Raw genomic sequence first — 26,400 nt, 5'->3', positions numbered from 1 at the left:
AGTGGGAATTATTGGTATGACAGGGTAGCAAACTGTCCTGCATTTTGCCATATTCAGAGCACTTTGTTAGATATACTTCTACTTGGATGTACTGCAGGAGAAATTTTTATCTTCTTAACAACTCCTATACAACAGAGTAATTCTTGAGCACAATTAAGCAGTAATTAAGAAACCTGAAAATGGCTAATACATAGATCACATAATGAGCATTTCTTTATTATTCCACATGGAAACCATCCACAAGAATACTGAACACTGGACAGGCAGAATGGATAACTAATGAGTAGGCACTGAATTGTTAAACATGAAGCATCAGCTCTATTGCTAGAGCACAAGATGGAAACTGGTTGTGACTTGAAGCAACAATCCACCCATCTTTCTAAATCACGTTCTCACATTCATATAAATCATCTAGGGAAGCTACAGGAAAGCATAACACAACAGCTTGCCCTCCAACATGGTAGTGCATTAAGAACCAGTTTTTCTTATCTTCTTCACAAAGAAATTATTTTGTTATAAAGTGGTGTCTACGCAATGAATGGACAAACTATTCAAAATTTCTTTACTTCAATATACATAATCATATGCAAGAGCATTTTTAATTCTGTAATAGGCTAAATCATTCTATACTGTATTCAGTTAAGACGTAATGTGTGCCGTTACAATAAGTATTAATATTAAAAGTGAAAACATCTCATAGCCATTAAGAGTCAATTATCCTATCCTCGTGTTACAATTTTTGTTTACAACATTTGAAAATTTAATAGAAAAAATGAAGACAGAAACCTACCGTTTTTGTGGCACTATGTGCAGAATTCTTATGTCTTTTCCGCTCTTCAAACTGAGACTTAACTGTCGTGAAAAATTTATCAAAGTACTGTTTGACTGCCAAAAAAAGACATTCAGTTCTTTTCCTAGCATTTACTTCAAACTTTTTCCTTAACTCAGTAATTTCTTCTTCATATTTTTGCTTAAGAATATCAATTTCTTCTTGGAATTTGTCAGCATTGTTCATTAAAACAGTTTCATATCTGGCATTCGAATTATGTATTTCTGTTTCATATCTGGATTTTAAATTTTGTAATTCATCCTTGTATTTCAGTTCCAAATGTTGTATTTCTGTCTGTTGAGATGCACTTAGGTCCCTCACTAAGGTTTCAACCTTAGCCTCATAGTCCTTTTTTAATGTCTCCCGCTCATTAGAGTACTTTTTTCTTAATTCTTCTTTGATTGTTTGCAGTTGATTCTGATAGTCTGTGATATGCTTCTTTGCTACATCCAGCTCTAAATCTTCTTCTAGCTCCCTGAAGACATTGAAGTGTCATCAGTATTTCAAAGAAAGAGACTTTCTAAAATTACAATATTTATCCCTGTAACCTGCACAATTCAGCTAATATAAGAAACCCTTTAAAGCAAATCAATAAAAATTATTACCTTAGGAATTAGAAAACATGAAAAGACACTTAAAGATATGGAATGTGGAAGAGGGGTACCTGTTCCCCAAGAGATAAAATGTGAGCATCAGAATAGTGTTAATATGCATACAAATGAAACTATATCCTGAGATTTTGAAACTTTAAAAACAGAAGAAATGGTTGAAAGAAATTAGGGAAACTTTTAGGAAGAATACATAGGTAAATGCAGTAAAATATTTTATTGTGATCTCTGGTTAGAAGAGAGAAATCTGCATGTAAAGAAGAAGAAACATGAATATACTGTCCACTTTTCCAGATGGCAGAAAATGTTCACAATGCATGCAAGAAAATAGAAATTCAAATGAGCCTGAATAACATACAGACAGAGATAACCTCACTGGAATGCAAAAACAGAAATCCGATGCAGAATGGGGGAGTTTTCACTTAAGAGAGAGGGAGGGAGGAAGAGAGAAGGGGAAAGAGAGGAGGGGGGACAGGGAGCGGGGGGATGGGGAGGGAGGGAGGGAGGGAGGAAGAGGGAGAGAGTAACTGGTACATACAACACTAACGGTGAAAAAGAGAAAGCTGAGGAGGAGAATATGTAGTGGAAAATAACAAATTGTCTTTTGGATAGTAAGAAGAGGGCAACAGCAAGAAGCATAAAAAATTATAAAATTATGACATCTTATGAGAGTTACGCTAAAAACAGGTGCATTTTTTTAAATGAAAAGTATAGTTAATATGATGCCTTGTCATGGTTCAGTGAAAGAATTAATTCACAAGTATGCCTGTCCAAAAGAGATACATTTAATGAAATTGGAAATGGAAGCTGACTTAATTATCAGCTGGGTTAGTTCTTTAGACAGTAAAACGTTTAACATTTAAGAGACTTTTTCCACACTTCTTATACTTGTTGGCAATGAAGTAAAATTTAGTGGAGAACACAAAAGGAGCAACAGTTTCTACAAACACTATCAAGCATTAAGGCTTATTCATATGCAGACTACTGTGGCCTTACAACATTCTACATTACCTACATATCTAGTTGAATTACCTCATGAATATTTTTGCATGTGCATTTCCCATTTATAGCCTCAATATATCTTATGCTACAGACTACTGATAACACAAAAAGGGCACATCATAACACAGATAGTAGAACTTTCTTTACTATGAAGATTGCCTGGAAAATAGAAAATTACTGATTTTACAAAAATTACAAACAAGACTACATTTCCTTCTACTTCTCCACTTTAATTTTTTTGTGGTTTAAGGAAGCAATCAAATTAAAGTAAAATATAAATAATTACTTTAATTAAGATTTGGAGGCAATCATTTAAGTTCCTGAATCCACTATTATCTTGTATGGAATACAACTTAAACTCTGAGTTAAACTTGGGTCTTATGGCATTTAGATGCATTTGTGGCCTTTACATGCACATCATGTTCAGTAGTAATTGAAAAAAGTGCTCTACTGAAAGAAAGCTGCCTAGCACTACTCTCACATTACCTAAATTTATCAGTTTTTCATACACTCAAATCACAAACAATACAGTATTGTGCATATTAAAGCACAGCACACTCCACAATCCCTTAAGAATAAACCATAAACATGTGTAAATGGGCATTTAATATATTAACAATATTAAGAAAAGGATAATATTAGGAAGGAAAGTTGCTACTCACCATATAGCGGAGATGCTGAGTTGGGATAGGCACAACAAAAAGATTCACACAATTAAAGCTTTCGGCCATTAAGGCCTTAGTCAGCAATAGACACACAGACGGACGGACAGACACACACACACACACACACACACACACACACACACACACACACACAAAGTCTGCAGTTTCGGAGTAAGGAGGAGGCTGGGGCAGGGAGGGGAAGGGATAGTGTGGTGGGGTGGCGGACAGTGAAGTGCTGCAGTTTAGACAGAGGGCAGGAGAGACGGTGGGGAGGAGGGGGGGAGTAGCAGAAAGGAGACAAATAAAAAGAAATTCAAAGACTGGGTGTGGTGGTGAAATGATGGCTGTGTAGTGCTGGAATGGTAACAGGGATGGAGCTGGATGGGTGAGAACAGTGATTAACGAAGGTTGAGACCAGGAGGGTTACGGGAATGTAGGAAGTATTGAAGGGATGCACAATTCAGAAAAGCTGGTGTTGGTGGGAAGGATCCATATGGCACAGGTTGTAAAGCAGTCACTGAGATGAGGGATATCATGTTTGCCAGCGTGTTCAGCAACAGGGTGGTCCTCTTGTTTTTTGGCCACAGTTTGTTGGTGGCCATTCAGGCGGACAGACAGCTTGCTGGTTGTCATGCCTACATAGAATGCAACACATTGGTTGCAGCTTAGCTTGTAAATCACATGACTGGTTTCACAGGTAGCCCTGCCTTTGATAGGATAGGTGATGTTAGTGACCGGACTGGAGTCAGTGATGGAAGGAGGATTTATGTGACAGGTCTTGCATCTAGGTCTATTACAGGGGTATGAGACATGAGGTAAGGGTTTGGGATCAGGGGTTGTGTAAGGATGGACGAGTATATTGTGAAGGTTTGGCGGATGGCGGAATACCACTGTAGGAGGGTTGGGAAGGATAGCGGGCAGGACATTTCTCATTTCAGGGCACGACGAGAGGTAACCGAAACCCTGGTGGAGAATGTAATTCAGTTGCTCCAGTCCCAGATGCTGCTGAGTTACGAGGGGAATGCTCCTCTGTGGCCGGACTGTGGGACTTTGGGAGGTGGTGGGAGACTGGAAAGATAAGGCATGGGAAATTTGTTTTTGTACAAGGTTGGGAGGATAATTACAGTCTGTGAAGGCTTCAGTGAGACCCACGGTATATTTTGAGAGGGACTGCTCGTCACTGCAGATGTGACTGGGCCGTACGGAAGGGTATTGAATGGGTGGCAGCTGTCAAAGTGGAGGTATTGCTGGTAGTTAGTAGGTTTGATACGGACGAAGGTACTGATGTAGCCATCTCTGAGGTGGAGGTCAACATCTAAGAAGGTGGGTTGCTGGGTTGAGTAGGACCAAGAGAAGCAAATGGGGGAGAAGTTGTTGAGGTTCTAGAGGAATGTGGATAGGATGTCCTCACCTTCAATCCAGATAGCACAGATGTCATCAATGAATCTGGACCAGGTGAGGGGTTTAGGATTCTGGCTTTGTAGGAAGGATTCCTCTAGTCAGCCTGTGAATAGGTTGGCATAGGATGGTGCCATGCGGGTGCTCATAGCTGTACCTCGGATTTGTTTGTAGGTAATCCATTCAAAGAAGAAGTAATTGTGGGTGAGGATATAGTTGTTCATTGCGACTAGGAAGGAGGTTGTTGGTTTGGAATCCATAGGCCTTTGGAAAGGTAGTGTTCAACAGCAGTAAGGCCATGGACGTTAGAAATATTAGTGTACAAGGAGGTGGCATCAACAGTGACAAGCAGGGCACCGTGTGGTAAAGGGACAGGAACTGTGGAGAGTCGGTGGAGGAAATGGTTGGTATCTTTTATATAGGAGGATAGGTTCTGAGTAATAGGGTGAAGGTGTTGGTCTACGAGAACAGAGATTCTCTCAGTTGGGGCACAGTAACTGGCCACAATGGGTTGTCCTGGGTGGTTGGGTTTATGGATTTTAGGAAGCATGTAGAAGGTGGGGGTGCCGGGAGTGGTAGGGGTAAGTAGAGTGATGGACTCTCGGGAGAGGTTCTGAGATGGGCCTAAGGATTTGAGTAGTGATGGAGATCCCGCTTGATTACTGAAACGGGGTCACTGTGGCAAGGTTTGTAGGTGGATGTATCTGACAGCTGATGGAGTCCTTCCACCAGGTAATCCTTGCGGTTCAAAACAATGGTGGCCGAGCCTTTGTCTGCAGGTAGGATTATAAGGTCGGGATTAGTTTTTAGATGGTGGGATTAGGTTCTTTCTGCGGATGTAAGGTTAGATTGCATGTTGGGGGATTTAGGGAATGATGGTGAGGCAAAGTTTGAAGTTAAGAAACTCTGGAAAGTTAACAGGGGGTAGTTTGGAGGCAGTGGGGATGGATCATGGTTGGATAGAGGAGTGAACTGAGTTCGGTAAGTTTCAATAGTGGTCTTTGGTGGAGTCTGGCTGGTCGGGTTGGTGGCGAAAAAATGTGTCCACTGTAGGGACCGGGAGTAGGAAAGAAGGTCTTTAATAAGTCATGCATGATTGAATTTGGGAGTGAGGCAAGAGGTTAGGCCTTTGGAAAGGGCTGATATTTCTGTGGGAGTAAGGCTTCTGGAGGAAAGATTCATGACTGTGTTGCGGGTTTGTTTAGGTTCTGGGTTCTGTGTGGTAGTGGGAGGGAGTTTTGGAGGGTTGTGTAAGTGTAGTAGTTCTGCGAGACAGGGTTTGTCAGCTAATAGTGGATGTTGTAGAGGTGGTGAGATCTCATTCTGGAAACATCCCCCAGGCTGTGGCTAAGCCATATCTCTGCAATATCCTTTCTTTCAGGAGTGCTAGTTCTGCAAGGTTCGCAGGAGAGCTTCTGTAAAGTTTGGAAGGTAGGAGACGAGGTACTGGCAGAAGTAAAGCTGTGAGGACGGGACGTGAGTCGTGCTTGGGTAGCTCAGTTGGTACAGCACTTGCCCGCAAAAGGCAAAGATCCTGAGTTCGAGTCTTGGTCCTGCACACAGTTTTAATCTGCCAGGGAGTTTCATATCAGCGCACACTCCACTGCAGAGTGAAATTCTCATTCTAGATCTAAAGCGTGTAACTGCAGAATAATACACACATCAAAAAAAGTTTTGCATCACGTAGTTCCGGGGGTTCTGGTACCTGTACAGAAAATTGGTTGGTTGGTTGGCTGATTGGTTTAAAAGAGGGAGGAAGGGACCAAGCTATGAGGTCATCAGTCCCTTGTTCTTAATAAAACAATGCCACAAGTGTGAGAATAAAACGGATGAGACATATAACACAAAATGGAAAGAAAGGAAAAGCCACAAGAATGAAGGGAAGGTAACGAACCCTACAAGGCACAAAAGAGGACAAGAAAACAACAGAGATGCTTGAAACAGAAGAGAGTAAAACAAGAAAGCAGATTACAGTGGCTGGCTGACCACAAGAACAAAAAGAGAAGCCAGCCACTCTGCAACACATTAAAACTTCCACCCTAAAAGCACTAGGGTGGAAGACATAGAGGGACAAAGGACATGCAATAAAACCTACATAGAATTAAAAAACCCACTCTCACAGATAAAACTTAAAACTAAAGCTGCTGCTGAGGCATCGTCACCCAATACTGAAGGTAGGGAGCTGGGAAAGTTAGAAGTCTGCCAAAGAGCAGGCAGGCATGCAAGAGGTGGATGACTGTTATTTGGGAGTCACAGCGACACATAGATGGGTCCTTGCGACAGAGCAGGTAACCATGCATTAGCCATGTATGGCCAATGCAAAGCCAGCAGAGGCCTACTGATGCCCTGTGACAGGACCGCATGGAAGACTTCCATACGTTCGTCATCTCTTTAATGATACACAGCTGTTGTGCATACTGTTATGTCATTCCATCTCCCAAAGCCTGAAAGCCCTGCGGTGTAAGAAAGAACGCAGGTCAGCTTCGGAGATACCCATCTCCAGAGGCGGTTTCCGCATCGCCTGTTTGGCCAGCTTGTCGGCAAGTTCGTTGCGGCAAGTTCGTTACTTGGGATTCCGATGTGTCCAGGGGTCCAGACAAGCACCACTGAACGACGGGACTGTTCCACGGCATACATGGACTCCTGGATGGATGCAACCAGAAGATGGCAAGGGTAGCACTGGTAGACAGCTTGTAGGCTGCTCAGTGCATGAGTACACAGCAGAAATGACATGCCAGGGCATTAGCCCCAACCTGGGCCGCTGATGCAGGAGATGGACTGCTGCTGGTGGGAAAAGGAGACAGTAATTCGGATGCTCAGGAGAACTACAAATGTGTGCAATGTAACTGGTGAGCAGTTGTACACATCGGAACTGCAATGAAGGGACCCCAGCCTCCACCAATACCCTGGTCACCAGACTCATCCTAAAAGCTCCTGTCGCTAGTCGAACCCCACAGTGGTGACCAGGGCCAAGTAAATGCAATGCTGAGGGCACTGCCAAATCATAAACAACACTCCCATAGTCAATTTGGGATTGGACAAGGCTCCGTCGAGCCGCAGCAGCATAGAGCAATCTGCACCCCAACTGGTGTTGCTCAGGCAATGGAGGGCACTGAGGTGCTGACAGCACTTCTGCTTAGGATGACGAAGATGAGGAAACCAAGTCAATCGAGCATCGAAAACCAGTCCTAAGAATCGATATGTCTCCACTACAGTGAGTGGATCATCATGTAGGTGAAGTTTTGGGTTTGGATGAACAGTATGACGCCGACAGAAGTGCATGACACATGACTTTGCAGCTGAAAACTGGAAGCCATGGGCTAGAGCCCACGACTGCACCTTGTGGATGGCTCCCTGTAGGCAACGCTCGGCAACACCAGTATTGGAGCAGCAGTACAAAATGCAGAAGTTGTCTGCATACAGAGAAGGGGAGACGGAGGGCCTGACAGCTGCTGCTAGACTGTTAATGGCCACTAAAAGTAGAGAGACACTCAATACAGAGCCCTGCGGGACTCCATTCTCCTGGATATGGATGGAATTATGGGAGGCACCGACTTGGATACAGAAATTACGGAGCGACAAGAAGTTTTGGATAAAAATCGGGAGCAGGCCCCAGAGACCCCACTCATACAACGTGGCACGGATATGATGCCGCCACGTTATGTCGTATGCTTTACATAAGTCAAAAAAGATGGCAACCAGGTGATGCTGTCTGGAAAAGGTTGTTTGGATGGCAGACTCAAGGGATCCAAGATTATCAGTGGCAGAGCGACGCTGGTGGAAGCCACCGTGGCATGGAGCCAGTAGGCCACGTGACTCCAGGACCCAACCCAACCACCAACACACCATACATTCCAGCAGCTTACAAAGAATGTTGGTGAAGCTTATGGGCCGATAGCTATCCACATCAAGTGGGTTTTTACCGGGTTCGAGCACCGGAATGATGGTGGTCTCCCGCCATTGCAATGGAAAGACGCCATCACACCAGATCCGGTTGAAGACAATGAGGGGATATCGCTTGTAGTCAGATGAGAGATCATCTGGCTGTGGATCCGATCAGGCCCAGGAGCTGTTGGGGCAATGTGAAAGGGCACTGAAGATCTCCCACTTCGTAAATGGGGCGTTACAGGATTCACTGTGGTATGTGGTGAATAAGAGGACGTTCCCTTCCAGCCACCATTCGAGAGTGTGAAAGGCTGGGGGGTAATTGTCCGACGCAGAGGCTCAAGCAAAGTGCTCAGCAAAGTGCTCGGCAATCGCGTTTCCGTCAGCAGATAACACGCCATTTATGGTAACACCAGGAACACCTATTTAGGTCTGGTACCCGAAAAGACATTTGATCTTTGCCCAGACTTTGGAAGGTGACGTATGGCACCCAATGGACAAGACATACCTCTCCCAACACTCCTGCTTCCATCATTTGCTAACTTGGCGAACGCGGGCACGGAGCCGTTTAAAGGTTGTTAGGTGGTCCAGGGAAGGGTGCCGCTTATGCTCCTGTAGAGCTTGCCGACGTTCCTTAATTGCTTCAGCGACTTCCAGCGACCACCAAGGGACTGCCTTACGCCTCAGGTGCCCTAAAGAGCAAGGGATCGTGTTTTCTGCCATAGAAACAATTGTTGTAGTCACCTGCTCAACCATCACATCGATGTTACTGTGTGGGGGAAATTCAACGGTGACATCAGAGGTGAAAGTTTCCAGGTCCGCCTTGTTTAAAGCCCATCTGGGTAGGCGTCCGTGGGTCTGATGCTGGGGCAGTGAGAGGAATATGGGGAACTGGTCACTACCACATAGGTCGTCATGTGCTCTCCAGTGGATAGATGGGAGAAGTCCTGGGCTGCAAATTGATAAAGCAATGGCCGGGTAACTACCATGAGCCACACTAAAATAAGTGGCAGCCCCAGTATTTAAGAGGTAGAGGTCAAACTGGGACAGTAAAGTTTCGACATCTCTGCCTCGGCCAGTAAGCACACTGCCACCCCACAAGGGGTTATGGGTGTTAAAATCTCCCAAAAGTAGGAAAGGTTTAGGGAGTTAATCAATCAGTGTATCTAATACATTCCGGGGTACTGCACCATCTGGAGGAAGATATATGAGGGACACTCCAAAAGAAATGCACACTATTTTTGTAAAAATATGGTTTTCATTCTCATTGTGTGAAAGTTTTACAGTGTGTAGATACATCCTTCTCGCTTGTTTTCAAACTTAGTTCAACCTGTTCCCGTGAGTGGCGCCATCACAGCATGTCTTCAAGATGGCTGCTACACTTGACATTCATCATAAGCAACATGCTGCCATAGAATTCCTGTGCTGTGAAAACGAGACAGTGGGAAACATCCACAAGAAATTGAAAAAGGTGTATGGAGATGCTGCTGTCGATCGGAGTAAGTTAGTTAGTGGGCAAGCAGGTTACGTGATGAAAGTGGGCACGGCAATATTGAGGATTGTCCTCGCAGCGGCCGGCCTCGTACTGCACACACTCCAGACAATGTGCTGAGAGTTAACGAATTGGTGGCTGCTGACAGACGCATCACAGTGAACGAATTGTAACGTTACGTTGGGATAGGGGAAGGAAGTGTTTGCAGAATACTGAAAGTGTTGGCGTTAAAAAAGGTTTGTGCCAGGTGGGTTCCCAGGATGTTGACAGGGGCTCACAAAGAAACAAGAAAAACGGTATGCAGCAAACTTTTGGAACATTACGAGAATGGTGGAGATGAATTTCTTGGAAGAATTGTGACAGGTGATGAAACATGGATTCATCATTTTTCACCAGAGACGAAGAGGCAATCAATGGAGTGGCATCATGCAAATTCACCCAAGAATAAAAAATTCAAAACCACACCTTCTACTGGAAAAGTTATGGCTACAGTGTTTTTCGATTCCGAAGGACTCTTGCTTGTGGACATCATGCCGAGTGGAACCACCATAAATTCTGATGCATATCTGACGACACTGAAGAAACCTCAAGCCCAACTGAGTCATGTTCGACCACATGGGCAAAAGCAGGATGTTTTGCTGTTGCATAACAATGCACGGCCACATGTCATTCAAAAAACCATGGAAGCGATCACAAAACTCAGATGGACAACACTGAAACACCCACCTTAAAGTCCTGACCCGGCTCCATGTGACTATCATCTCTTTGGGAAACTGAAAGACTCTCTTCGTGGAACAATGTTTGAAGATGATGACTCCCTTGTGCACACTGCCAAACAGTGGCTCCAACAGGTTGGTCCAGAATTTTACCGTGCAGGTATACAGGCGCTGGTTCCAAGATGGCATAAGGCAGTTGAGAGGGATGGAAATTATGTGGAGAAACGAAAATATTGTTCCTAAAGGATGTATCTACACACTGTAAAACTTTCAAACATGTAGAATAAAAGATGGATTTAAAAAAAAAAAATAGTGTGTGTTTCTTTTGGAGTGACCTTCTTACATTGCAGACAGTTATTTCCTATGTCGTCCTTATTCTGACAGTCACAGTTTCAAGAGGGGTTTGAAGGGGCACAGTGTCACTACAGACTGAGTTTAGGACATAAACGCAAACTCCACCTGACACTCGATTATAGTCACTACGGTTCCTGTAATATCCCTTACAGCTGCGGAGGGTAGGGGTCCGGGAACCAAGTTTCCAAGAGGGCAACGCAGATAGCAGGTGTAAAGCTTAACAGTTGCCGTGGCTCAGCCAGGTGGTGAAAAAACTGCCGCTATTCCACTGGAGGATGATGTCATCACAAGACTGGGAAGGCACGGAACATTCAATGAGGTATTTTACGCCCCAGAGTCACCTGCTGCAACCGACTTGTTGCCTGAGCAGTATAGATCCATTGTGTCTTGAGGGTTTGGTGAGATCTAGGTCCTCAGCGGATGCCAAAGTCTCCACCCCATCCTCCTCAGACGCAGAGCTTGTACGTAGCAGTGATGTGGGTGCCACCGCAATTTCTTGGGTCTTAGGAGTTTTCTTTTTGGATTTCTCTCAATGCTCCTTGGGTTTCCACAGCTGGGAGGACTTCATTGGCTCAGTCTCTGGGTCTGAGGATGAGTGTGAAGCCCTACAACCAGCTGATTGTGGGCTCTTCACCCACTGGCGGGTGTCATTTTCCCCACTAGCAGAAACCTGGGAAGGGAGTGACCCAAGGGACCCCTTCCTAGTAAGAGAAGCCGAAGAAGACTTACGTTTCTCCAGCTTAGAAGTGGGGACGGACGTCCTCGATGGCTGGAGGGGTGTTGCTCTCGAAGTACGTGGTGCAGCAGCCACAGGGAGGGAAATGGCCCCCACCATCAAGGGGGCAGGTGTAGTCTTCCGGATCTGAGAGGTGACTGGGATTGGTGGAGCTGATGGTGCCAGAACTGTTGTAGCGGCGGCATAAGATGATGTCATACGCACAGAATGCAGGTATTCAAGTTTTCTCTTAGCCTCAGTATAGATCAGTCGGTCCAGGGTCTTGTACTCCTCTCTGGAGAATCCAGCAGTCTGGCGAGCAAGGCGAACGGTGCTCTCCGCAGTTGACACAGATGGGAGGTGGGGCACATGGAATATTGGGATGTGATGGGCATCCACAATCTTGTCATGTGACACTAGAAGTACAGCGGGAAGACATACGGCCAAACTTCCAGCACTTAAAGCACAGCATTGGGGGAGCAATATAGGGCTTTACATCACAGCGGTAGACCATCATCTTGACCTTCTCGGGCAATGTATCACCCTTGAGGGCCAAGATGAAGGCACCGGTGACAGAAAATTGGAATAGAGATCAACATTAACATCATTTCCACCCTTTTTATTGCTCATGAAAACCACACACTGCTTATTGTACCACCATACAGCGAGACCTTCAGAGGTCACGGTCCAGATTGCTATACACACCGGTACCCAGTAGCATGTCCTCTTGCACTGATGCATGCCTTTATTCATCGTGGCATACTATCCACAAGTTCATCAAGGCACTGTCAGTCCAGAGTGTCCCACCCATCAACGGCAATTCAGTGTAGATCCCTCAGAGTGCTTGGTGGGTCACGTCATCCATAAATAGCCCTTTTCAATCCATCCCAGGCATATTCAATAGTGTTCATGTCTGGAGAACATGCTGGCCACTCTAGTTGACCGATGTCGTTATCCTGAAGGAAGTCATTCACAAAGTGTGCATGATGAGGGCGCGAATTATCGTTCACGAAGACGAATGCCTCGCCAATATGCAATATGGTTGCACTATCAGTCGAAGCCTAGTATTCACATATCATACAGCCGTTACGGTGCCTTCCATGACCACCAGCTGCATACGTCAGCCCCACGTAATGCCACACCAAAACAGCAGGGAACCTCCACCTTGCTGCACTCACTGGACAGTGTGTCTAAGGTGTTCAGCCTGACCGGGTTGCCTCCAAACACATGTCTAACGATTGTCTGGTTGAAAGCAGATGCGACATCATCAGTGAAGAGAATGTGATGCCAATCCTGAGCGGTTCATTCGGCATGTTGTTGGGTCCATCTGTACTGTGGTGCATGGTGTCGTGGTTGCAAAGATGGACCTCGTCATGGACATCGGGAGTGAAGTTGAGCGTCATGCGGCCTATTGCACACAGTTTGAGTCATAACACAATGTCCTGTGGCTGCACAAAAAGCATTACTCATCATGATGGCGTTGCTGTCTGGGTTCCTCCGAGCCACAATCCGTAGGTAGCGGTCCTTCACTGCAGTAGTAGCCCTTGGGCAGCCTCAGTGAGGCATGTCATCAACAGTTCCTGTCTCTCTGTATCTCCTCCACGTCTGAACAACATCACTTTGGTTCACTTCGAGACACCTGGACACTTTGCTTGTTGAGAAACCTTCCTGGCACAAAGTAACAATGTGGACGTGACCGAACTGCACTATTGACCATCTAGGCATGGTTGAACTACAGACAACATGAGCCTTGTACCTCTTCCTTGGTGGAATGACTGGAACTGATCAGCTGAGCTGTTGGACCCCCTCTGTCTAATAGGTGCTGCTCAAGCATGGTTGTTTACATCTTTGGGTACGTTTAGTGACATCTCTGAACACTGAAAGAGACTGTATCTGTGATATCCACAGTCAATGTCTAACGTCAGGAGTTCTGGGAACCGGGTTGATGCGAAACTTTTTTTGATATGTGTGTCACCAATTTTTATTTTCATTTCCTTTTTTATTATCTGCAATGATTTTTTATTCTTCTTGACCGACTTAAACTCAATGCTGATAATCAGGAATTCACATCTCGTATCTCAATTGTATTGATAGTGAACTACAGGATTCAAGAATATGAAAAATGTCGTTAATTCTGCCACTGATATACACACACAACCAGAGGTATGTCTAGGTGCGAAAGCAGCCCCATAATATACTGATTTTACTGCAATAACTATGCAATGTTCTATGAGAGCATGACAACTAGCCAAGCACTTGCATGGATGGGCACTGCCAAATTGTGGCTAAAGGCCATTTAGATAATACTGTAGTACTGAACATGACACACAGCACAAGGTGATTGACTTTAACGGCTGCATAATAACCTGTGCTGTTTGTACTTCAGAATGATATACTCCCCTTCCCCAATAAGAACCAATGCTGTTTGGATTCCTCACAGTGATACAATTTTTTTTTCCGAATTCTGGAAGTGGAAATTTTTTCTGCAAAATGTCTTTCATTCCCCACCCAATGTTAAAAATACAAAAAATTCTTTGCAAATGATAGCAAAATTGCAATTATATAAAAAAAAAACAACACTAGAACACCTAGCAGAAAATGCAAATTAAATGCTGTGGGATGTTCACAATTTGTCAATAAGCAATGAACTAATGCTGAATATAAAGACAACAAACAGAATAATTTTATACTTTCAAGTTTATAGGTGGAAGAAAGAGTACTATTACATTAAATGTAGATCATAATATCACAAAGTGTGTAATAAACACAAAGTCAAAGTGGAATGAGACACAAATATACTACTAATGAGCCTGCCATCACCATGTTATGCCCTCTGAGTCCTATCAGTCTGAAACAACAAGTGTTTCATTGTTACATTGTACTTCTATATATACTCAGTCCTTAGCTATAGTACATTTTCTTTGGCACCGAGTGCACAAAATATTCAGAGCAAAGAATAGGGCCATAAAAATAATAACTAAACATAGTACCTTAACTTGTTGTACAACACTTTTTAAACAGTTGCATATTCTAACTGCAACGCCTAAATAAGAAAAACATATACGTGTTAAAGTAATCACAGAATCACTGAAGCACAAACGCTAAGAAAAATTAAACAAAAAACTGAAAACAATATTATCTATCAGTGAATCAAACTGCACAATGAACTGTTCCAGGAAACAAAAGATGTAGCTGAATGCAGCATGTTTAAGAAGGGTGTTAGACCATACCTCTTAAATAACACATACTACAGTAAAGGATTGTTTAAATAATACAAAATAGGGATTGGTAAAAAAGACACAGGAATCATGCTCCGATGAAAACAAATGAACAGCAATACCAGCTATATGCATAGTAGGAACATAAACACTGTCTCTTATTAAGCTAGTGCTCAACATATTGTAATGAAGTTGTTAAATGAAATATACATAGTTTTAGTGACTGTTTTTATATTAGTAACATGATTATAAAGAGAATGATAGAGAAAAATCTAATGTGCATAGTCATGGGCCTTATGAGAAAAAAAACTAAAATGAAAATTTGCATAATCAGAATTGTTACATTTTTAAAAATTCTACAGGTTAGTGTCCGGTAGCCTCATTGACGTGAGAAGAGATGTGTAGGAAACGTTTCAGTGTGTTGGTAAAGGATGGGGACAGGGGGGGGGGGGGGGGCAGATTTGGAGGAGGTGAAAGGGGCCCAACTTAATGCTTCTGCACTGGGTCCCTCATGACTGTAGTTATACCCCTGGTGCTACCTCTATTTGGTCAGCAGAGCTCTATTCCCTCAGATGTACTGATTATTTGTGTCAACAAGAGATGATCACATCATCGAAACCAGCTGTCAATGAAAAGATCGAGAGGGGGAGAGAGAGAGAGAGAGAGAGAGAGAGAGAGAGAGAGAGAGAGAGAGAGAGAGAGAGAGACTTTCAACTGTGCTTTCTCTTTCTTACTTAACCTATGTTTTATTTAAATAATTTAGTAGTAATGGTAATAACTCACCACGCAATTCAGTCACCAACAATCATGTAAAATAGACTGAAAACATTTATAGCTTTTGGATGACTCCTCTTTCAACCTAAAGAGGCACCCTCCACCAACCCCCCCCCCCCCCTCCCCCTACACACAAACAAACATAACCACACATTTGGCTACAATGTGCCAGCTCAATACACTGTGCTGGAACTGAAGTTCTGCTGCTTTACTGGGTTGAGGGGTTGTGTCACGTGGATTAGCTGAGGGCAGAAAAGAGACAGCACGAATAGGAGAGAGGGTGGGGGAAGAGTGGCAGACAGCAGGGAGGGAGGTAACGAGTGCATGGGATAGGAATGCGGGATGGAGAGGCAGCAGGTGCAGAGGATAGAAATGTAACATGGACACCATTGAGTTCGTGCAGCACACGGTGGTGTTCATGCATGTTTTCTTTTCAGAAGGGGGCTTTGGCCAAAAGCTAAATGTGCAAGTATTTTCATTGTGCCTGTCTGCAATTCAGTGTGTGATCTTCATGGTGGGTAGTAATCTATCCTTTTCGTAATGCTGTTGATATTTCTCTGACAAAAAAAAAACTGTAGCATATTGTTAAATGTTGTATGTCACCAGTACTAATATAGCAATAAGACATGAAGTAAGTAAAGTGTGGAAGACGTAGGAGACAAACAAGTGTCATCGAGAGAGAGAGAGAGAGAGAGAGAGAGAGAGAGAGAGAGAGAGAGAGAGAGAGAGAGAGAGAGACTACCTACCGTATTTACTCGAATCTAAGCCACACTTTTTTCCGGTTTTTTGTAATCCAAAAAGCCGCCTGCGGCTTAGAATTGAGTGCAAAGTAAGGGGAAGTTCTGAAAAATGTTGGTAGGTGCCGCCACAACTACCGTATTTACTCGAATCTAAGCTGCACTTTTTTTCCAGTTTTTGTAATCCAAAAAACTGCCTGCGGCTTAGAATCGAGTGCAAAGTAAGCGGAAGTTCTGAAATATGTTGGTAGGTGCCGCCACAACTAACTTCTGCCATCGAAAATATGTAGCGCTACACAGGCATGCTTTGCAGGCACAAAGATAAATACTGGCGCCAAAACCTCTGCGCCAGTAAATAAATTTAAAAAAAGGCGGAAAACGAGCTTTTTTCTCTGCCCTGAATTTCGACCACTGCATTTTCATACATTATCCAACGAAGTAAATACAAATTCCGTATTGTTCATCTTCGAATGTAGCAGCTTTTCAATGTACTACGAAAGTCCGACTGGCAAGACTGTTTGCGATGTTAGTCAGTATGGCCAATTCTACGTTCTGAATTTTTTCCTACCTGTGAGAAGAGATGGTTGCTAATGGGAACTTTTGTGAATCACATGCAGTATTGTCTTCACCATAAGAATAATATGAATATAAACCTTTTGCCATGTATTCTTTCATGTTTGCTGCTATCTCATTTAAATCCTGTCTGCCTAATAAGCTAAGAAACTAGAGTGAGACAACAGCAAACGCGGAAGTATACACATATCATATCATGTTTATATTCGTTTTATTCTTATGCCTAATAGGGATACAGTCAGAAATGAAGCACGGCAATTGACTAGATTTTTGAATCTAAGATGACTCTAATTTCTGTGCAGAAAGTAATGTACTAAAGAGGCGTCTGCAAAGATTTTCAAACGGAGAAAAATTTTCGCTAAACTCTCGTTCAGAACATATTCTATCATACACAGTTTATTACTTGGTTCTTGTTGATCATTAACAAAGAAAGCAGCAGTGTAAATAACAACAAATAGCAGTCTCTTACCATTGTTTCACTACTGAGACAATTTCTCTCTTTTTTTTTATTGTAAGCGGTGGTAGATCGTAAACATTCATTATCAGAATGCGACAAACAATGCATGACACAGTACAGTAATGCATTTTCAGCTCAGAGTGACGTAAACACCTATAACAAAGAGAACAGCACTTATCAGATCAAAGAAGAATAAGCAATTAATTCAAACCAGACGAAGCACGCGAAAAACGAAGGGTACCCGTATAGATACGGACGGAGCGCCTGACGCATAGCAATGGTTACCTGGTAAAGCTTAACTGCTAAGCTTACAGCTCAAACCAAACTACTGTAGCTATATCGTCATTCATTCGACCTAAATTGTGTCTCATATTACAATGGACCAACTTTGTTTCGCTTTGGAGGAGCGGCCTAAAACTTCTCTCCCCTTGAATTTCGACTCTCAAATTTCAGGTGTGGTTTAGATTCAGGAAATTCTTTTTTCCTTAATTTCGAGTCTCATTTTTCAGGTGCGGCTTAGATTCGAGTGCGGCTTAAATTCGAGTAAATACGGTAACTATAACATATTATACATCACTTAATCACTGCAAAAGAATGGAAGTAATGCAGAATAAATAATATAAACACTACCGTCAGAGAATTTTGTAAATCTAGTCACTATGGGCAACACTCTAATATACATGTACAGGGTGTTACAAAAAGGTATGGCCAAACTTTCAGGAAACATTCCTCACACACAAATAAAGAAAAGATGTTATGTGAACATGTGTCTGGAAACGCTTAATTTCCATGTTAGAGCTCATTTTAGTTTCGTCAGTATGTACTGTAGTTCCTCGATTCACCGCCAGTTGGCCCAATTGAAGGAAGGTAATGTTGACTACGGTGCTTGTGTTGACATGCGACTCATTGCTCTACAGTACTAGCATCAAGCACATCAGTACATAGCATCAACAGGTTAGTGTTCATCACGAATGTGGTTTTGCAGTCAGTGCAATGTTTACAAATGCGGAGTTGGCAGATGCCCATTTGATGTATGGATTAGCACAGGGCAATCGCTGTGGCGCGGTACGTTAGGATCAAGACAGATTTCCAGAACGAAGGTGCCCGACAGGAAGACGTTCGAAGCAATTGATCGGCGTCTTAGTGAGCACGGAACATTCCAGCCTATGACTCGCAACTGGGGAAGACCTAGAACGACGCGGACACCTGTAATAGACGAGGCAATTCTTCGTGCAGTTGACGATAACCCTAATGTTAGCGTCAGAGAAGTTGCTGCTGTACAAGGTAACGTTGACCACGTCACTGTATGGAGAGTGCTACGGGAGAACCAGTTGTTTCCGTACCATGTACAGCGTGTGCAGGCACTATCAGCAGCTGATTGGCCTCCACAGGTACACTTCTGCGAATGGTTCATCCAACAATGTGTCAATCCTCATTTCAGTGCAAATGTTCTTTTTACGGATGAGGCTTCATTCCAACGTGATCAAATTGTAAATTTTCACAATCAACATGTGTGGGCTGACGAGAATCCGCACGCAATTGTGCAATCACATCATCAACACAGATTTTCTGTGAACGTTTGGGCAGGCATTGTTGGTGATGTCTTGATTGGGCCCCATGTTCTTCCACCTACGCTCAATGGATCATGTTATCATGATTTCATACGGGATACTCTACCTGTGCTGCTAGAACATGTGCCTTTACAAGTACGACACAACATGTGGTTCTTGCACGATGGAGCTCCTGCACATTTCAGTCGAAGTGTTCGTACGCTTCTCAACAACAGATTCGGTGACCGATGGATTGGTAGAGGTGGACCAATTCCATGGCCTCCACACTCTCCTGATCTCAACCCTCTTGAGTTTCATTTATGGGGGCATTTGAGAGCTCTTGTCTACGCAACCCCGGTACCTAATGTAGAGACTCTTCGTGCTCGTATTGTGGACGGCTGTGATACAATACGCCATTCTCCAGGGCTGCATCAGCGCATCAGGGATTCCATGCGACGGAGGGTGAATGCATGTATCCTCGCTAACGGAGGACATGTTGAATATTTCCTGTAACAAAGTGTTTGAAGTCACGCTGGTACGTTCTGTTGCTGTGTGTTTCCATTCCATGATTAATGTGATTTGAAGAGAAGTAATAAAATGAGGTCTAACATGGAAAGTAAGCATTTCCGGACACACGTCCACATAACATATTTTCTTTCTTTGTGTGTGAGGAATGTTTCCTGAAAGTTTGGCCATACCTTTTTGTAACACCCTGTATGTAAATTGAAGGGGAGCACTGCTGTAAGTTGCAGCATGACATTGCATGGAATCAGCGTAAGCTAGCATGCATATAATTCAAATAACTCAAATATATGTTTTAATCATTTTACATACCTATAGTCTGGTTCGGCTACATAAGGATCACAAATATGGGTAAGTGTTGTAAGGTGAGATGCATGGTCTCCCCCACCGTTATAATACATGTCAGACACCAAGTCATTTTCTGATTCACAGCTACTATCAGACATTTTCCGACTGTGCTGGCTGACAATTTCTTCAGAGTAGCTGAAACACAAATCGTCATTTTATAAAAATTGGATAACTACTTTTTAATTAATACCTATTTGTACCGCAACAGCCAGAAGAAACCAAAAAGATAGAATATTTCATGTAACACAATGTTTCCAGACAAAAACTGTACAATTAGTGTCATTCGCAAGAAATTGATACCAGTGCAGTACTGGAGACACATTTTCCCAAAACTGTAGGTTGACTAGTTCCAGTCATCCGTCAATTTTTTTTAAAACCCAGCAGAACAGTTACAACTTAGGAGATTAATAATTATATGTTTATCTTCTGTTCCCAGCATTTTCAAGGTATTTATATGTAATGCTAGTTTACCTACACACCAAGCCACATATTTCAGTGTTTAGGTCAACATTTGCACATTTTTATAATAGTGTTAATGATGATGATAACAATAATAATAATAATAAATAATAATAATAATAATAATAATAAATAACAATAATAATAATACTATTTCATCAAAAACTGTTATGCCTGCAAACAGTTTGGTATTAAACTACTTGCCATTAATAAAGTTAGTATGTGTCTGTTTTATTTTCAATACAGTGCAACTATGTTCCTGTCATTATACCAAGAAATGCACTCAACACTCAAGTTTGCCTTATAACATACTTTCAACAGTAGTACTGCCTACAATGTTCAACTAATTTTCTTCTCCTTCTCTTGCTTGTGTTTGTCCCACATTGTCACAGTGTCGGAATGGTTAGAAACAGATTTGGCATGGTTAATTTTAAGGTGTGGCTTGGCATCCTTCCTACCACTATGCAGTTACCTGCCCAGGATGGAATAAGTGTACCCTAACTGCATATATGTACTACAAACCACAAGAAAGTGAGTAAAATTTTCTAAAACTTTGTGTATCACATAACTGACAGACTTGGGGTGTGTTTTTCAGATGATTTTCCACATCCCACTAGGTGATTACTGGCCTGCATACACAGAACAAATATAATTGGGTGAGCAAACAATTTTTGTACTCTTCTCTGTCTCCCCCCTCCTTTCCCCCATTTTCGTTTTTTATAAATTGTGACAAGATATTTCATTTTCTAATCTCCTTCTAAATTGGTTTATGTGTCAAAACAGCTTATGTAATGTAAAAAGCATTATACCAAGTACCCTGGTCCACTATTGATATTCATACCAGCTAAAGATAATTGTGACAGCAGATATTTGTTAAGTAGTGTATAAGAAAGGAGCAGATACTGTATGCCCTGGTCTGTGCTCGTACAGAGGATGTGTGGGCCATAACAATAAGAGCAATTGTCGGCAGTCGTGCGATGCATGGCATCACTTGGTGTATGAGGCTATAAGAATGCTTTGACAGTCCAATCTGGTGGTGTCTTGGACAGCTCAGGGTAAGAGGGTCACTGACAAAGTCAAAGGGGACCCAAAAATAAACGAAAAGTTAAAGAGAACTTTAGTGTATGGCCGATGGGTCAGGCATTATGTATCAGTAGATGTTAATGTTTGATGTTTGGTTTAACTACTTAGCGTTCTAATAACCAGGATCTCTCACTGTGAGACTTGAACACTTTAAATACAAAGAAGTGTAAATAAGAGTTCAAAGTTTATTTAGTAGCTAAAAGTAGTTGTGATGCAATATTTCAGTATCACCCAGCAAATATCAAAGTCCAGAAGACAAGCAAGGTAATTCATGGTGGTGGGACAGAATAGGGGACCATTCACAAGCAAGATTTATAAAAGGTAATTGGCAGATTTGACACTGTGAAAATGTACCACGTGCAGATAGCAGGTGAAGTACACTACTGAGAAAAACCCAGCCAATACTTTTTCACTGTTTGTGATGAACAACCACCGAAACAAAGCAGGGATACTGAAATCACCATTTACAAAATAAAATACAACAAAAAATTTCAAGAATTTCGACAAGATATTAAGAAGAATTAATTTGTTGCCCTTGGCAACTAATAATCATGAACAGAGCTTCAAGAGCTGAACACGGAAGTGTTATTATCAAGATTGAGTAGAAAAACATTCCTTTAACTTGTGAATGAACAATTTTCATGAAGAAGGAATAATTTATTGCTGGAATACTGAACACCAACCAATGTAATATTATGATGTGCTTGCACTGAAAGTACTAAGGAAGACCAGTGGAGTTTGCAATACATAAGAGAGGTTGGCTACGAAGATAACTGATGTGATTGCGGCCAGCGGACATCGCACTGGTGCTCATCACACAACCAACAACTCTGAGACTTCACACAGCACCATTAGTGGTTCAACGGAAGTTGCATCAGCAGTCACCTACAGCTAAGCAAACATCGACATCATATTGGCAATGCAGTGGCAGTTTGCAGCCAACCTGCACCTTTTTTTTTTTTTTTTTTTTTTTAAATAACTGGTAATAAGTGAAATTTTTTCTAATTCCAGCCTTAACAGTTGGATGTAACAGACTGGACAGAGTGATATTATATTGAATATTGAATTTATTGTTAACTACCAAGAAGTGAGCTATTATATCGGCGTGGAAGTTTATGCCAGTGTTAATTGAAAAAATGACTACACAGGCAGAAAAAGTTGATATAACAGCATTACTTGCCAAATTAATGGACAAAAATACAAAATTAATGGAAACGGTTGAGGATACTACTAACATTACTAAAATTAAGCTGGACAAAAATAAGAGAATCTGGAGGAAAACCTTTCTAAGAAAGCAGAAGAGACTATTAAGACTGAATTTATGTCAAGGTTCACAGAACGGGACAACAAAACAACAGAGGTAGAAAGTAAAATAAATTTATTAACAGAAAACTTATCATAAGAGGTACATAAAGTAGTTTGTCATGAGCTTAAGGAATATTTCAAAGATGTGAACCAAAATTTTAAATTGGTACACGCCAAAATTTCAAACACGAATGAGAGAGAACAATCATTATGGCAACATAGGGTGTTAAGCCCAAATCTAACTTAACTAGTTTGGAACAAAGGCTAAAACAGAAAGTACAGGACACCATTGAATCAACTGGATGTATGATCATTTATGTGGATAACAATGTAAAACATCAACAGGAATTTCAAAAGATATGGGATGTGTTAGGAGAAATTAAAAAAGCACTAGAGAGTAGACAAATTACCACATATCAAGAAAACAGACTTATGAGTACCAATAGTCATAAGAGTATTGGGTTTAAGCTTTATGGTAATAAGCATGTGAACACTAACGAATATGAAAAGGAGTTTTAAATTATGGATATGTATGTCTTAATATATTGTGTAACAATGAAAACAATCAATTATTTAGTTGTATAGAAAAAAAATTTACTCATCAAGTGGGGGCAGAACACTCACATACAAGACTGTTGTGCTTGGTAAGCTTTCGGAGCCAATGGCTCCTTATTCAGGCAGAAGGGTTGAAGGGGAAGGAAGAACGGCAAACGAAAAGGACTGGAGAGGTCTAGGAAAAGCGGTAGTCTTCCTTTCTCATCCCATCTGGTAAGTCTCCCCTGACTTGTGGTTCTGGGTGACTTTCCCAAAATCTACCCCTTTTCCTAGACCTCTCCAGCCATTTTCCTTCACCCTTTTTACTTCACCCTTCTTCCTTCCCCTTCAACCCTTCTGCCTGAAGGAGGAGCCACTGGCTCCAAAAGCTTACCAATCATAACAGTCTTTTTATGTGTGTGTTCTGCTGCCACTTGGTGAGTAGAATTAATATATTATGCGAATTACTGTCTGTTGGAGGTATTAAGTATGGTGGTAGAGTATCAGGGTAAAGTCATGTTTACTGTGATTAGCAAGTGAAATTTATTTATTCATAATTGGTGTACTAATAAATGAATTGATAAAAAGCATTGGACTGAAGTGGATCTGTTCTCCTGACCCAGGTGGTGGTTTGGTTACACTATCCACATTAGGGGATGACTGGATGAAGCAATTCTTTTACGAAATGATTTAAATCATTAAAGCGACAATTGATCACCTCAAAGAAGAGGTTTCCTAAATAGTTAAGATGGAGGTTTTTCCTAATTATAGTTTGTGAGGACCTTTTACGACAGATATGCAAAGAAGTCAAATTTTACATAATTTAAAGCAAATAGGTCTCTTTACTGAGATAATAGACTAAGGAAACAAATGATACTCACCTACAGAGAGACAGTTTAAGTATTTTCAAAGAAACGAATGTATAGACATAACAAAAACAGCTGTGACATGTTATAATGTTCAAATATCACCCATGACACTTACAATAAACAAAGCAGGTTTTGTTAAATATTGTTAAACATGAGATGAATTAATAGTCACTAGTGACACATATAAACGTACCTATTGAGGAAATGAAAATACTGATGCTATAAATAAGAAATTATGTATGACATCTTCAGCTTTAGTGCAGGGATACATGGTGTAACAGGGCATTTTATCATACACTCTTTTCCAGTATCGATATTCTTACTAGCTAAAAATGATCATGATAGTGTATATTTGTTAAGCAGTGTACACAAAGGAGCGCAAGGTCTGGCACTGAACCCAAGAAAATTCTGGTTGTATGTCAAATCGATAAGCAGATCTAAGGCTTCCATTCAGTTCCTTGTTGACCACTCTGGTTTGGCAGTTGAAGATAGCAAAACGAAAGCTCAAGTTTTAAATTTCACAGTCAAGAAATTGTTCACACAGGAGGATCATGCAAACATACTGTCATTTGACCATAGTACAGACTCCCATATGGATGACATAGTAATATTGTCACGTAGAAGAAGGTGTAATTAGATGAATGACGAACACTAACTTCACCTAACGAAGGTTTATTCAGCATTTGCACATGCAAGAGCATGCAGCGAACTGCCTCCGGTCAGAACACATACAGTATATATACAGCTACAGAACATTCCAATACAATGATTCTTGACATTTGTGAATACTTCTAGAAAGTACTCGAACCGAATATAGAAATTAAAATTGTACAGTCTAGGTGAGTTTTGAACTCACGACCCTCCTTCCAACAGTTCAGTATCAGAACCATTACACCAAGGTGCTACTCAGCTTCTTCTGCGATAATATGCATTCTTGATGTATAGAAACAACTGCATTCCTGGTATATAGAAACAACTGTAGGATGTGAAAACAATTAAATCACCACATCCTTATGGAATGCCAGTTTAATTCAACAAAGAGGACTCTATTGCATTAGCCCCTTACCTAGCTTGCATTTATCATGAATCTCTCGTCCAGTGCTAAGTCTCAAGCAACTGGAAAAAAGAGCAGGTGACTCATTATATAAGAAAGGTAAAAGAACGGACCTGCAAAATCACAGACCAATATCACTAACTTCTGTTTGCTCCAGAATCCTTGAACATATTCTCAGTTTGAATATTACACACTTTCTTGAGACAGAGAACTTTATGTGCATGAATCAGCATGGTTTTAGAAAGTGTCGCCCATGTGAAACTCATGCTTGTCCTTTTTCCACATGATATACTGTGAACTGTGGATGAAGGGCAGACAGACAGATTCCATATTTTTAGATTTGCATGGTTTTAGAAAGCGTCGCCCATGTGAAACTCAGCTTGTCCTTTTTTCACATGATATACTGTGAACTGTGGATGAAGGGCAGACAGACAGATTCCATATTTCTAGATTTGCATGGTTTTAGAAAGCGTCGCCCATGTGAAACTCAGCTTGTCCTTTTTTCACATGATATACTGTGAACTGTGGATGAAGGGCAGACAGACAGATTCCATATTTCTAGATTTCCAGAAAACATTTGACACAGTGCCCCATCGCAGGCTGTTAAAGAAGGTATGAGCATACTGAATAAGTTCACAGATATGCAAGTGGCTCGAAGACTTCTTAAATAATAGAACCCAGTATTTTGTCCTAGATGGCGAGTGCTCATCAGAGACACAGGTATCGTCAGGAGTGCCCCAGGGAAGTGTGATATGACCGCAGTTGTTCTTCATAAACATAAATGATGTGGCTGACAAGGTGGGCAGCAATCTGCGGCTGTTTGCTGACGATGCTCTGGAGTACAGTAAGGTGTTGAAGTTGAGTTACTATAGAAAGATACAAGAGGACTTAGACAAAAGTTTAAGTTGGTGTGCGGAATGGCAGCTAGCCCTAAATGTGGATACATGTAAGTTAATGCATGTGAGTAGGAAGATCAAACCAGTAATGTTCGGATACAGTATTACTAGTGTCGTCCTTGACACAATCAGGTCATTTAAACATCTGGGCATAATGCTGCAAACCGATATGAGGAGAAACAAGCATGTGAGAACTGTGGTAGGGAAGGCGAATCGTTCACTTTGGTTTATTGGGAGAATTTAAGTAAAGAGTGGTTCATCTGTAAAGGAGACCACGTATGGGACACTAGTGCAAACTATTCTTCAATACTGCTTGAGTGTTTGGAATCCATACCAGATTGGACTGAAGGAAGACAT

At 41.8% G+C, this 26,400-nt stretch overlaps 1 protein-coding gene across 1 annotated transcript in view; it reads right to left on the bottom strand.

The window, feature by feature from the left end:
* Nucleotides 1-26,400, bottom strand: part of LOC126154495 (A-kinase anchor protein 9-like) — a 510,657-nt gene that overhangs the window by 300,521 nt on the left and 183,736 nt on the right. Inside the window, exons 17-18 of the mRNA XM_049916148.1 lie at nt 19,808-19,978; nt 791-1,304 (exon numbers count right to left, since the gene is read on the bottom strand). Coding sequence (XP_049772105.1) covers nt 791-1,304; nt 19,808-19,978 — 685 coding nt within the window. The remainder of the gene's footprint in view (nt 1-790; nt 1,305-19,807; nt 19,979-26,400) is intronic.

Source organism: Schistocerca cancellata, chromosome 2 (assembly GCF_023864275.1).
Source record: "Schistocerca cancellata isolate TAMUIC-IGC-003103 chromosome 2, iqSchCanc2.1, whole genome shotgun sequence".
Classification (NCBI taxonomy): domain Eukaryota; kingdom Metazoa; phylum Arthropoda; class Insecta; order Orthoptera; family Acrididae; genus Schistocerca; species Schistocerca cancellata.
The sequence above is the reverse complement of the archived record's forward strand: the minus strand, read 5'-3'. Positions and strand labels throughout refer to the sequence as shown.